Consider the following 12,468-nt stretch of genomic DNA (forward strand, 5'->3'; position numbering starts at 1 on the left):
CGAGACGCAGGTCAGCTGATCGCTGCTGTAGAGGAGAGAGAGATGTCTGTGAAGATCTTGCGAAGGATGGAGTCTGTTTTTACCGTCACTTTGACCTTCTACTGTCTGTTCACAGTCGGTAAGAAATACATAATAATAGTTTTTCATTACTGAGGTGTTGGGGTGTTTTCCTCCCCCCACGTATTTACGTGTAATAGTAAAGTATCTTATATGCGCTGAATGGCAGGTCGCTCGCCGAGCCCGGAACATTGTTAGCGTTGCCGTTTAACTCATTGTAATATTTCTGTGGCCAGACTCGTACGACCGTGCTAATATAAACGAGGAAAAGTGGAATAATAACTCTGCGGATGCTGAGAATCATTGTTCGGCTTTGGACTATCATCAAGCGGAAGACCACAGGGTTAGCTTGTTGCTAACGGAGATTATAGCTCAGTCGCTTCTTAAAATCTGCCAGTGACGACGAGGACGTGGTTAATATTCGTAAGGACGAGGTTGACAAATCCGTCCAGGTCATGTAAAAATGAAGAAAGTACTAAATATACGGCTTCCTGGTAGAGGGTTACGATTTTACAGAAGCCTGGGTGGTCACGTGACATGCTCTACGCCACTGGTTCCCCTTTATTCACCATCAGCTCTCTGTCACGAGTTCTTCCTTCATCCACATGAAAGGTGAGGGGCGATAGTTACTGAGCAGGCTGCTGCTTCTTGTGTTTGCTGTAACAGTGAGAAACTGTGCGCCATCCTCCAGCAGCTCAGGGCTGACAGTCAGTAAATGTTATAGTGTTAACGCCTTATCACTGTTTAAATACTTTTAACTGTTTCCTTATTCCTAAGGGATTTGCAGAGATTTTTAAACTGTATGCCGTTCCAGGCCTCCCATTTATCCAGGCTTGGGACTTCCATTGTATCAAAAAGTGATTGTCTGCCAAAAAATTATTGCCCACATTTGAACTGTTGCAAATGACGTGTTGACCTATAATATGTCAAACATATCTCTAATGAATGATATCAAGTCATTTTGAGCCAGAATGAACATTCCTGTCACAAGGTTGAAGACGTAGAAGTTTATATATTCTCTCTTTGTCCATGTAAATTTATCATGTATATTAAAAATGTCTTTTTCAAGAGATATCTGACCAGTAGGGTAGCAGAAATGGCAATCACAGTGGCCAAGAAGGACCGGATTGATTATAATGTAGGAACAGTAAGGCAGAGTCATGCAAAACAGGTAATTTCTTTAATTACGCATATCCAACTAAGCGTCGCCACTATATTGTCATGGTGGACAGGTCTGCAGTCTGTCACAGGGCTAAGGCGCAGACAGACAACTCTCATTCACACCTACAGACACACTAGAGCCTACAGTTAGTGTAAACCTGTGCATGTCGTTTGACTGTAGAAACCATGCAACCATCTGCAAACCCATGCAGACTCCATAGGCTGGATACAAACCAGTGAGGCCACAATGCTGCCCTCTTTGGAAAAACAGCAAAAAAGAAATATGTGTCATTATGAATCACATGTGATATTTATAGATTTAAAACAGTTTACTGCCATGAATGTGTCAGTCTGGTTCTAACACTAACAAATATTGGCCCTCTTGGTTTGGTAAGAAAAACTGACATTTACTTGGAGTCATTAACCCTGGTAAACATAATTGGCTTTGATTTTATTGTAATGTCCCACTTTTCATAATTATATTGTAATGTTTTGCTTTCATATGTAGTTAATAGATCTAGAGGATCTAGATTTACTGCTACTGAAGCCTTGAAACAGATACTTCAATCAATCAATCAATCAAGGCTTTATTCGCCACGTGCAGGTTGCCCTGCAGTGAAATACTTTAGTGCGAACAGCTCATGAATTTCAAAGCAGTTCTACAGTCCAACACTGGTCTCGCAATCTGTTGGAGAGCCGCGAGCGTCGCCATACTTGCGCTCTGTGATGTTGTCATTCTTGTGCTCAAAGAGCCGATTCTGAGAACTCACGACTTAATGGTCAATATGTTGATAAAAATCACTCTGTATCTGTGACAGGTAAAAGAAATGGTACAATACAAGAAAGTATTCCTGTGTAACCCGACTGGATCGTCTTACTCACTAAACTAGCCTGAGGGGTGATAGCTAAAGTTCTTGCTAGATGGTAAATATTTTAAGTAATGCTGTATTCACTGAGTCAGTATTCAGTACAGGAGCAAAAGAAGTTTCCGGACAGAATTGGACAAAATTCGTTGTAATTAAATTTTTAAATCATTCACAGAAAAAGTAGTACATGTGCCATTCTTTCAAAAACTTGTGCATGTTGCCATGTGACGCTTCTTTTTGTTCCTCTTGTGGGAATTTGTGATTGCAAAATGGCCACATTTTAAAATACAAAATTGGGCAATGAGTTGGATACAGAAAGTGCACCGGGCAACAGATAGTGACTTCACTGGTTATTTTAGTTTTGTTTGAAGTTTGGTGGTGATTGGGATCAAAAAGAAAGCTAAGCTAATAATTATATTTGTAGGTGGTGATATTTTTTTTTGTCTTACTTTAAAAAACAAAAACAAAACCGTACCCTATTCTTTTCCACTTAGATTTACAGTCATGCTGTTTTTCCCCCCAGGTGTCCATGGAGACAGCTTCACTGTGCTGCAGGCTCCAGAGTTTGTGTCCTTCCAGAAAGGTGACTGGCCGGTTTCTGGAGAGAAGATTCCAGACCTTGTGGCTTTAACCATGGGCTTCTCAATTCAAGAGGTGATTCGTTACTTCAACTCATGCTCCACAGTTTTATTAGTGTTATAGAAGAAGACTAAGCTCATAATTACGCCAGCTTAAGCTCTACTATGCGTGTCCAATTGCACAGGATCTATTGTGGCCAGGCCTCCAGGCTGGTCCGTTGTTCCAGCGGCCCCGGGCCAACATTCTTGTTGTGGTGAGAGGAGTGGATAGCCTGGCTCTGCCTCAGAGCGTGGCCTCATATCCCCTGGAGAATGTAAGTATGACCGTTTTTGTGCATCAGCTTTTTATCTTGGTATAAATAGAAGTGTAGACCTGTATATGAGGGTGCTATCTTCTTTTCTGCAGCCCGTTCCCTTCACCATGGATAGTGTTGCAGAGACTGTACACTCTTTGTTTGCTGAGGACACCCCTGTAGTCCTCCAGCTGGCCCCCAGTGAGGAGGTAATAAAAGTCTGCTGATGTACTTCTTATCTGAGACATCCCTCTTGAGGCACTGTTAGTTATTTACTTTGACCTGTCTTTCATTTCTTTCAGCGGCTCTATATGCTCGGCAAGGCCAATGCTGTGTTTGAGGACTTACCCGTCACGTTGCAGCAGATCCGGGCCCGTCTGTCCCAGGATGGCTCAGTGCTGTCTTCTCTTCCCCTCAACTCTCTCAGCAGAAATGCAGAGGTCAGTTCTTAGCCACGTTTAAAACCAAAAGACTTAGTTCTTACTAGAGATGGACCGATCCGATATTACGTATCGGTATCGGTCCGATACTGACCTAAATTACTGGATCGGATATCGGAGAAAAATAAAAAATGTAATCCGATCCATTAAATATCACGAAAGCACCTCACAAAACTTGCAACACGCCGTAACTCACCTCAGAACGTTAGCACGTCGAAGCAGTATGCATCACGTGATAGAGCGGCTGTGGCATGCGGGACCTGTCGGTGGTCTGGATAGCATGTGGAGCTTCGCTAGCAACCCGGCATTTCATCTCCGACAAAGTTATCCCCGAGAGAAGTAAAGCAAGTGTGTAAGTCCATCTCTGAATGTTTGTAAAGCATTCCTGCGTTAAGCTTAACAAGCGATATATGGAGCGACTGCCTCCTCTTGCTGCTACTTCAATCATGAAACTGCTTAACGATCAGCTGATCGGCTTTTCTGTCGCGAGTCCGTCTCTCTAGTTTGCTTTTGGCCCACTTTGCACCAGAAAGAGGAAACCAGCGGCTGAACAGCAGCAGCACGTTTAAGCTTGATCAGCTGTTGTTAGAATTTATTTAATATTACTTTCTACACCAGGATCCTTTTCTACGTAGCTGACGGCTGGTAACTGTGCAGGGGCGGATCTAGCAAAGTTTAGCCAGGGGGGCCGATAGGGCATGAACAGGGAAAAGGGGCACAAAGACACACTTTTCTTTATTCTCATTTAAAATGTCTAGCTTTTAATAAATAATTATCCGAATCTTACACCCAAAGTTTTAATTTGATGTAAAAGGAATAGAAGTCCATTACTGTATATAGAAACTATTAAGTCTACGGTAATATATATACCCTAGTAAGCTACAGTACTTTTTCCTTTGGGAAGGTACCATCTGTGCAGTCTGCAATTTTGCTGAAGAAAGATGTTGAATCTATTTAATATTTCTTGAAAAATAATTGATTGGAGTTGGAACCCTATTAGTTAGGTTGCTTAATATTTATGCTAAGTACTCTTTAAAATACCAGAATAGGGAGGATGGTGTAGGTTTAAGTTTATTAGATTGATCAGTATTGCTGAACTATGAAACATTTTTTTTTGCATACAGGTATAACAGAATAGCTTTAGTGTAGTTGTTGTTTTAAACTTGAGTATGAACTTATACAAAATTCAGCAAGATATTTAAAAAAAACAGTTTTGTTGATTAAAAAACACTATATCGGATTCATATCGGTATCGGCAGATATCCAAATTTATGATATCGGTATGGTATCGGACATAAAAAAGTGGTATCGTGCCATCTCTAGTTCTTACTCCTTAGTTAACCAAAATTCCTTCCTTTGCCTTTCTTACCCTTTTATTCTTATTTTTGTTAGGCCGATTTGCTCTTCCTGTCTGAAGTCCAAGTACTGCATGATATCACCGCTCTGGTGAGTTGTTCCCTCGGACTGAAGCAATTCTTTCCACTTACAAAAAAAAAGGAAAAAAGAGTTGTGTTTGACGCAAATCTTTTCTTTCCCTCCTGTAGCTGCAGAGACACAGACATTTGGCTAAGGACCACTCCCCTGACCTGTACTCGTTGGAGCTGTCTGGCTTGGAGGAGCTGAGCCGGCTCTATGGTCCAGACTCCCCTCAGTACCGCGATGCCACGGCCCTTCTCGCTTCTGTCCTTCAGAAGGTTAGAAGAAGATCTGAAGAAGCGATACGCCTCTGCAGCTAACAATTTAACCACATTTTAACCGTGTGCGTTTTTGTTTTTTCATTTCAGTTTGGGCAGGATGTGTATGGTCTCTATGGCAACAGCTCTGTGGTGGAGGTCGTTACAGTGAAGGCCTTTGAAGCTCCTTTAACCAGGAAGTCCCGCTCAATCCTGGAATCCAGACAGATTGTAAGTCTGGGTCAACCTACTTTTTAATATATATATATGCCAGAGGAGATACTTGCTGAACATGACATAAATGTACCAAATTAGAATGGGTTTATTTACATTTCAAGCACATTTTCTGTAACACATGTAGTTTAGAGGTCTGCGTCATGTAGCAGAGAATAGCAGCAAAATTACTTTTCTTTTCGAGAGGCGTTCATTCAGCTGTGTGGTGATTCTGAGTTTGTTTTGTTTCTTAGCTGCGGACACTGACACTTTAAACTAGTTCCAAATAGCTGTTTTAAATTTCTTGACTACTGCAAACATTTTTCAGAGTAACCGAGGCAGCCTCTACAACCTGGCTCACAAGTACGACGTCGAGTACGCCGTGGTCTTCAACATCGTGCTGTGGCTCATGATCGTTCTCGCACTCGCTGTCATCGTCATCGCTTACAACCTGTGGAACATGGACCCGGGCTACGACAGCATCATCTACAGGATGACCAATCAGAAGATCAGGATGGACTAAGTTCTGCCTGTCAAATCTCCTGTTGTCCCCTTAGAGCCCTCTAGTGAATGTTTGTGTTTTGTGTGAGGTCTCATTTAGTGAATAAACTGTGAGACTCTGATGGGAGGAAGACCGTAATACCACTCACGTCTTTGTTTAGAACTCTGGCTGCAGAACCTACAAAAATATTAACATTTCGTTAGCGGCTCCTCAGTTTATCTACAGCGGTATCGTTCTTCATGTCCTGGGAGAACAAACTGAAACTTCCTCTCTATAAACTCACAGCATTCCTTATAAATTTAACCACTCACTATCTGTGTCTCATCTGTTTTTCTTGGTGATTGAAGTTGTTTTTTGTTGTTGTTGTAAAAAATATATTGTAATATGAAAGAAGGAGATTTATCTGGTTTCTCTGTGAAATTGTTGTGCTTTTCTTTCTGTGGGAAACAGTTTTAAGTTAAATGAAATTTTATGTGTATATATTGAATATACAAATGCAACTGTATGAGAAACGGCTGTGCTCTTGTAAAAAGATGTCAAGTAGACTTCAGCGTGCTTCTATTCTAGATTACAGATGTGTTGGGACACAAATACTGGATCTAAATGTTGTTTGTTAGGATTGGATTCGAATAAATGAAGCTCTGTAAATTGCAATATGTGAATGACAATAAATTATTAAATGGATCACCCTGATTTTTATTTACTCCTATATACCACACACTGTGCATAATTATGAAGCTTGATTAAGGTTTTATCTAGTATCTACTAGACAACGCCACTCTCCTGGGTTCTCTGCATTGGCCTCCTGCACATGTTATTTTATTTTAATATTTTACTGGCCACTTAAAAGTCTCCTGGATTTGGCCCCAAGCTGCTAACAGTTATTGACCCCATATGAGCATGAGGCTGTATCCCAATTCAGGGTCTGCAGCCTTAACGTATGCAGCCTTAACGGTCCACAAGGGCCACGTACTCAAAGACCGCTAAGGCCGGAAGTGCGAGGCTTGTGAAATGGGACGGTCTAGCCTCCGTCGCGCTGCCCAGGTTGCCTACCAACCAAGATACTAACAGCTGGAAACGTTTCATACAGCATTGTTTGACAGAAATGAAGGAGAACATATTTTGTTCATTTGTTTGCTTGTTTCTACATGAGCTTTGATCATTCTCTGTAAGATTAAGGTCAGCTATTGAACGGCGTATATTTTAAAGTAAAGGCTTTAAAACCAAGTTAGTACAAACATCACTAATGTCACATAACTTTGCCGACATGTGGCCAACAGTAATGTTTTAATGTTCTTCGTTATTAAACATTTGCACATAAATAAGTCACATAATATTCAGTACTTACTTAAAGTTTACTCTTCGGCGCCCCTCATCCGCTGTTTTTTTTTTTCAGCAAAATTATCCACACCCACCGCCGCGCTATGCATTCTGGGATATGTTGGGCCACGAAGTCTACACCGCCACGCCCTTAAAATTCAGGGAAATGAAGGACGCATTTGAGGGCCGCATTTCGAGCAGTCTTCGTCGCGTCGCTGTGACGTAATCGGCCTTAAAATGCGGCCTTTAAGGCTGCAGACCCTGAATTGGGATACAGCCTGAGTTGTCTTGGATCCACATTCAGAGCACTTACAGCTGTTCCAAAATCAAGAGTTAAACCTAGAGGTGACTACTTTTGCCATCAGGGCTCCTCAACTTTAAAATGATCCACCCGAGGAAATCGCTTCTTAAAGCTCATTTCAATAGACTCGCTTGTATTTGTTTATATTTGTATTCTTTTTGGTGACATCCCTTCAATGCCTGCCTACCCTTTTAGTTTTTTTGAATTTGTAGTTCTATTAAATCTGTAAAATCTGTTTTGAAAGTTGCTGTATAAGTAAAGATTATTATTATTATTATATTTTATTAGATATCCTGTAAATGTTACGTCAACCCCAATTCTGTATAATCATTCTTATGTCACCACTGCACAGGTATTGCTCATCGCACATCGTCTTCATTACATGTTCAGCTTTCGTAACAGCTCAGCCAATCAGAAAGCAGTGTTTCTTGAAGCCCCGCCTCCGGCACAATATGTAGTAGGTTGTGAGCTTTTATAACCATTCGCGGACACAGGAAGCTGTGTGTACCTGTTACGGAGAAGTTTACGAAAAGTACAGATTGACACTGGACAGAAACGATGGTGTGACTGCTAATAAAAGGTAGGAGACTTTTCTGAAATCCCTGTTAAACCGTTTCGCGTCCACGCGGTGTTTACATTTTTTCCACAATAAGATCTACCTATCTATGTGACTGTATATACAGTGTATACATGTGGCTTGACTGTATATTTATATATTATATATTTTATATACACACACGTATAGATAGACAAATATGTACAACAAAACAAAACATTACACAAAGCACACTCATACTCATAGAAAATCGTGTTGTTTTGTTGTGTTGTTGTTTCATATTGCAGCTAGCATCTACGTGGTTAGAAGGATCCGGGCTTCCATCGCTGAAGGAGAGCAACAGGAGAAGCCCATCCTGACACCATGTAGTGCTATAGGTAAGATAATAACCAACTAATGGAAATAAACTGCAAGCAGGAAAAAAGTTCAAACTGTCTATGACTGTGGATGTCGCAGATCTTCGTTAAATGTTAGCTGAACTGTGCCTCTATTTATTATTTTTCATTCTAATGAGTCATTTTTGTCTTACACTTATGCAAAACATTAATTTAGTAAACAAGCAACACTTATTTTTACCAGTGAACTGCACATATAACATAGTTCTTAAGACATTACATCGTTAAGCATGAGATTAGGGTTACCGGTATTAGCGGTAAAGACAGTGTGCGTGTAGATTTATGCAGGAGCATTACACTGTAAATATCACTGACTCCCATGTGTTTCTCTTGTCATCTTAGCTGGAAAGAGAGCGGGGCAGGGGTTGAGAGAAAAAGCCTCTGCTGCATCACTGAGCCCAGGATCTGATGAAGGCGTCTTAGAAGCAGCAGGGCCGGGGACGTCATCAGAGACAGCTGTGCAGAAATGTGGCTCCTGACGTTAAAGACTACGCTGGACACTAGGACCATGGACAAGTCAATAAAAATAAATAATCGATTATTTATTTAATTTCATTTTTGGGGGGTACTCATTCATTTTATACACTAAACAGTTTATGTGTGAAGATCTACATTGTTATTTTTCTTTTACACAAAAGCAAACATCAAACAAACAAGAAATATTATTCCAGCACTGTCCATGTTGTATGTTGTACCCAGTGGTCAAATTTTTATTACTTGAAACATTTTGACTTGCCACACCATGAAGTTAGCATAGCTAATAGAAAATATCATTATAATAACATTACCCAAAATCTGTTTAAAAAAAAGTCTGCATATGTTATCAAGTGTGAGTGGTAGGTCAACATGTTCTCTATAAGTAAAATCTGAAGTCTATCTGCTGCAGTGTTTGAAGGCCGGCTCACCAACCTCTTTCCAGGGGCTGAGCTGGCCTGATGTTTCTGCAGTTACATCAATAAATTATAAAAATGCTCTTGTGGTCATATTTTCTTATATAAGGAATAAGAATGTACCAGTAAACATGCATTGACAATAATTGTGAAAAATGAAAATATCTATGTAAAAAATGAAATCTTCAATTATTTTATTTTAGTAATAAATGAGTGAGTGGCCGTTCTTTCACTGAGTTAGTTAAGTTAAGTGAGTTTTTTTTTTTTTCTACAGCTTTCAGAAACAATTTTGCTGTTTGATTTCTACATTTTTGAAAATATATTTATTTTTTATTTCAATTATGGCTGAAGGCTGTGGCTGAAGCAAAAACGCAGGTGGGGGAGGAGCTTGGAGAGGTTTTCGGACCGTCTCCAAGAATTTCTGGCAAAATTGTCAGGCAACTCAGGAGGGGGAGCGATGCTCTACTTGCACTGTGTATAGTGCAGGTAGAGCACTGCTGACTTCGACTGAGGATCTTTTCAGGTTGTGGAAGAGATATTTAAAGGATCACCTTAATCCCAGTGGCGCATCTTCCGTGGAGGAAGTAGAGTCTGGGGACGAGAGGGATGACTTGTCCATCAAGTCCATTGGTATGGGCCATTCGTTCCTTTTACAACTGTTGCAAGTGCTTGGGCCACACACCCGGTAATAAGTGGGACTCTGCCAGGGCTGCCCTTTGTCACCTATTCTGTTCATAATTTTTATAGACAGAATTTCTAGGCATAGCCAAGTGGTGGAAGACTTCCACTTGGGTGGTCTTACAATCTCATCTCTTCTTTTCACAGATGATGTGGTTCTGTTGAATTCATCAGGTGATGGCCTCCAGTTTGCACTGGAGTGGTTCGCAGCAAAGTGTGAAGCGGCAGGAATGAGAATCAGCCCCTCCAATTTTCGGTTGATCTACATCCCTACCCTCACCTAGCACTAGATTGCAGATACAAGCAGCGTAAATGAGCTTTCTCCAAATGTTGGTTGGCCTCTCCCTTAGAGATAGGGTGAGGAGTTCGGCCATTCAGGAGGGACTCAGAGTAGAGCCACTACTCCTACACATCGAAAGGTGGTTCTGACAGGGATGCCACCTGGGTGCCTCATGCCTGAGGTGTTCTGGGTATGTCCTACTGGGAGGAGGCCCTGGGGCAGACCCAGGACACGCTGGAGAAATTATATCTCTCGGCTGGCATGGGAATGGCTTGGTGTTCCCCTGGATAAGTGGAATAAAGTGAATGGATGGATGGAATAATGGTGAAGTGAAAATCCGAGTTTAATCCTTAAAATTACTTTTTTTTTTTCGTGCTGGGCCTTTTGACTTTTTCAAGCTGGAAAAGCACAGGATAGAAATGGCAGCATTATTGGCTCCATTCAGGGAATACTATAATGTCCCATGACAGCCATGTTGATGAGAAAGCATGGATTACTGACTGTTGAATGAGTTGTGAATAATTACATCATGGATTTTTCTGCTGTATGTACAGATTTATCCTGAGAGATTTTGTAAAAAATCTTTTTGTGGAAAAAAACTTGATAGATAGGTAGATAATTAAGTTTAAGCACCATATGTGCTGAAACTGTTGTAAAACTTACAGCTGTATTATTGCTGGTCTAACATTGGTATGCTTATTGCCCCTGGTAATTGGTATGCAGTTTAACAAAAAACAAAAAGACTGTAAAAGTGGATGGTATATTTTTTATATATATGAATTTTGGGTCCTGTGGGTGCTGGAGTAGCAGACCAATTAAACTATAAGTTAGTTATTGTTCTGCTGGGATACTTGCTGGGATGCATCTTGAAATTCATCTTCATGTGATAGTGAAACATGTTTCCATGTTTCCACTTGGAAGAAGTGGAAACATGGAAACAGCCATCAGTTTTCCCAGACACAAATCCAATAAAATCAACTACAAGATTTGCTGAAATGAGACGAATCTACCGGCAACATCACAGTATGAGAATTCATAATGAGGGAGAGTTTTTGCAGGGGATCTACACAACTGTTGGCAGTTTTGGTTGTTTTAATTGCTTTATTGACACGTACCAGCCACCTTGGTAGGTATTCTGTGCTAGTACCAAGTTGGACCTCCTTTTTCCTTCAGAGCACAGATGCAACATTTTCTTGGTCCATTTGATGTGATAGCATAAGATAGTTGTTGCACATTTGCTGGCTAAATATTCATGATGGGAATTTTCCTGTTTCACCACATCCCAAAGGTCCTCTATTGGATTATGATCTCGTGACTCTGAGGCCATTTGAGTACAGTGAACTCACTGTCAAGCCAGATTTGAACTTTGTGACTCTGGTGTTTTATCAGAAGATTCATTGTGCACACCAGAGTCATGGTCAGAACACGGTCAGCAACAATAAACAATATTCAGTTAGCACCAAGGAGGGATTTGTAAAACCAGGCAATGTTTTCCAGTCACCCTTTGTCGAACTTTGTGGACCTCATGGAAACTGTTGCCTCTGTTGCCTTTTTTTTAGCTGACAGGAACTGCACCCAATGTGCTCTTTTGCTGATGTAGAAGACCACACCTACTGTACACCTAAGTCTTTGCATTGGGAAAGAATGTTTTTTTTTTCTTATTTCTGATGTTTCCCAGTGCTTTACTGCAACAGTCTTCAGTTGTTTTTTGTTCATTAGTTGTCTTTACCATGGGAAATGCACCTCAACTGAGTTGACTGTCTGACTCTAAAACACCATAATATTGTACTTAAAAATGTTTCCAGTTTTTCTTTGTTCCAGATGCTGTTGACTTAGCCACTGCCAATGTCCTAATATTCCTAAAGTTAAATGTGATGGATCTGTTTTGGCTTTCATCTTAGTGACTGACTGTTTAACTTGGACTTAATGTGTGAATCCTGTGTCCACACATTGTGGATTCACATAAACAACTAGCAGATGTAAATACTATACTTGGAATCAACTCTAGACCTTTTAGAAGACAGTAAAACTTTATTGTCATTGCACAGAAGTACCTGCTTATTTTATGAAGAAATAATGAAGGGATCATACATCTGTTATAACGCTTGAGTGAATTGTAGAATAATATTTGAGCCTCTGACAATAGGAGCTACTCATAAAAAGATAAATGTAAATGTAATTCCTCAACTGTGAATGGAATATTTTTGTTCAGCCCCCTCGAATTAAAGCTGACTGTGTACATTTAAACTGTTTCTTGTTTTTTTT

At 40.5% G+C, this 12,468-nt stretch overlaps 1 protein-coding gene and 1 long non-coding RNA gene across 2 annotated transcripts; both read left to right on the forward strand.

Annotated features, from left to right (window-relative positions):
* atp6ap2 (ATPase H+ transporting accessory protein 2) lies at positions 1–6,467 on the forward strand. The gene is made up of 9 exons (XM_086266736.1): positions 1–118; positions 2,608–2,738; positions 2,848–2,976; positions 3,069–3,164; positions 3,258–3,395; positions 4,788–4,841; positions 4,940–5,089; positions 5,180–5,299; positions 5,610–6,467. Exons 1-9 carry the CDS (start codon positions 43–45, stop codon positions 5,802–5,804), a joined length of 1,089 nt encoding a protein of 362 aa, XP_086122862.1. The 5' UTR covers positions 1–42; the 3' UTR covers positions 5,805–6,467.
* Positions 6,468–7,433: 966 nt separating this feature from the next.
* On the forward strand, positions 7,434–9,327 carry LOC147311298 (uncharacterized). The gene is made up of 4 exons (XR_015125373.1): positions 7,434–7,448; positions 7,757–7,984; positions 8,248–8,337; positions 8,698–9,327. It is a non-coding gene; the product is annotated as an uncharacterized LOC147311298 (long non-coding RNA).
* Positions 9,328–12,468: the final 3,141 nt, after the last annotated feature.

Source organism: Aulonocara sp. 'chitande type north' Nkhata Bay, linkage group LG16, assembly GCF_057382095.1.
Source record: "Aulonocara sp. 'chitande type north' Nkhata Bay isolate Kocher_YH1m ecotype deep benthic linkage group LG16, A_spYH_male_GT1.1, whole genome shotgun sequence".
Classification (NCBI taxonomy): domain Eukaryota; kingdom Metazoa; phylum Chordata; class Actinopteri; order Cichliformes; family Cichlidae; genus Aulonocara; species Aulonocara sp. 'chitande type north' Nkhata Bay.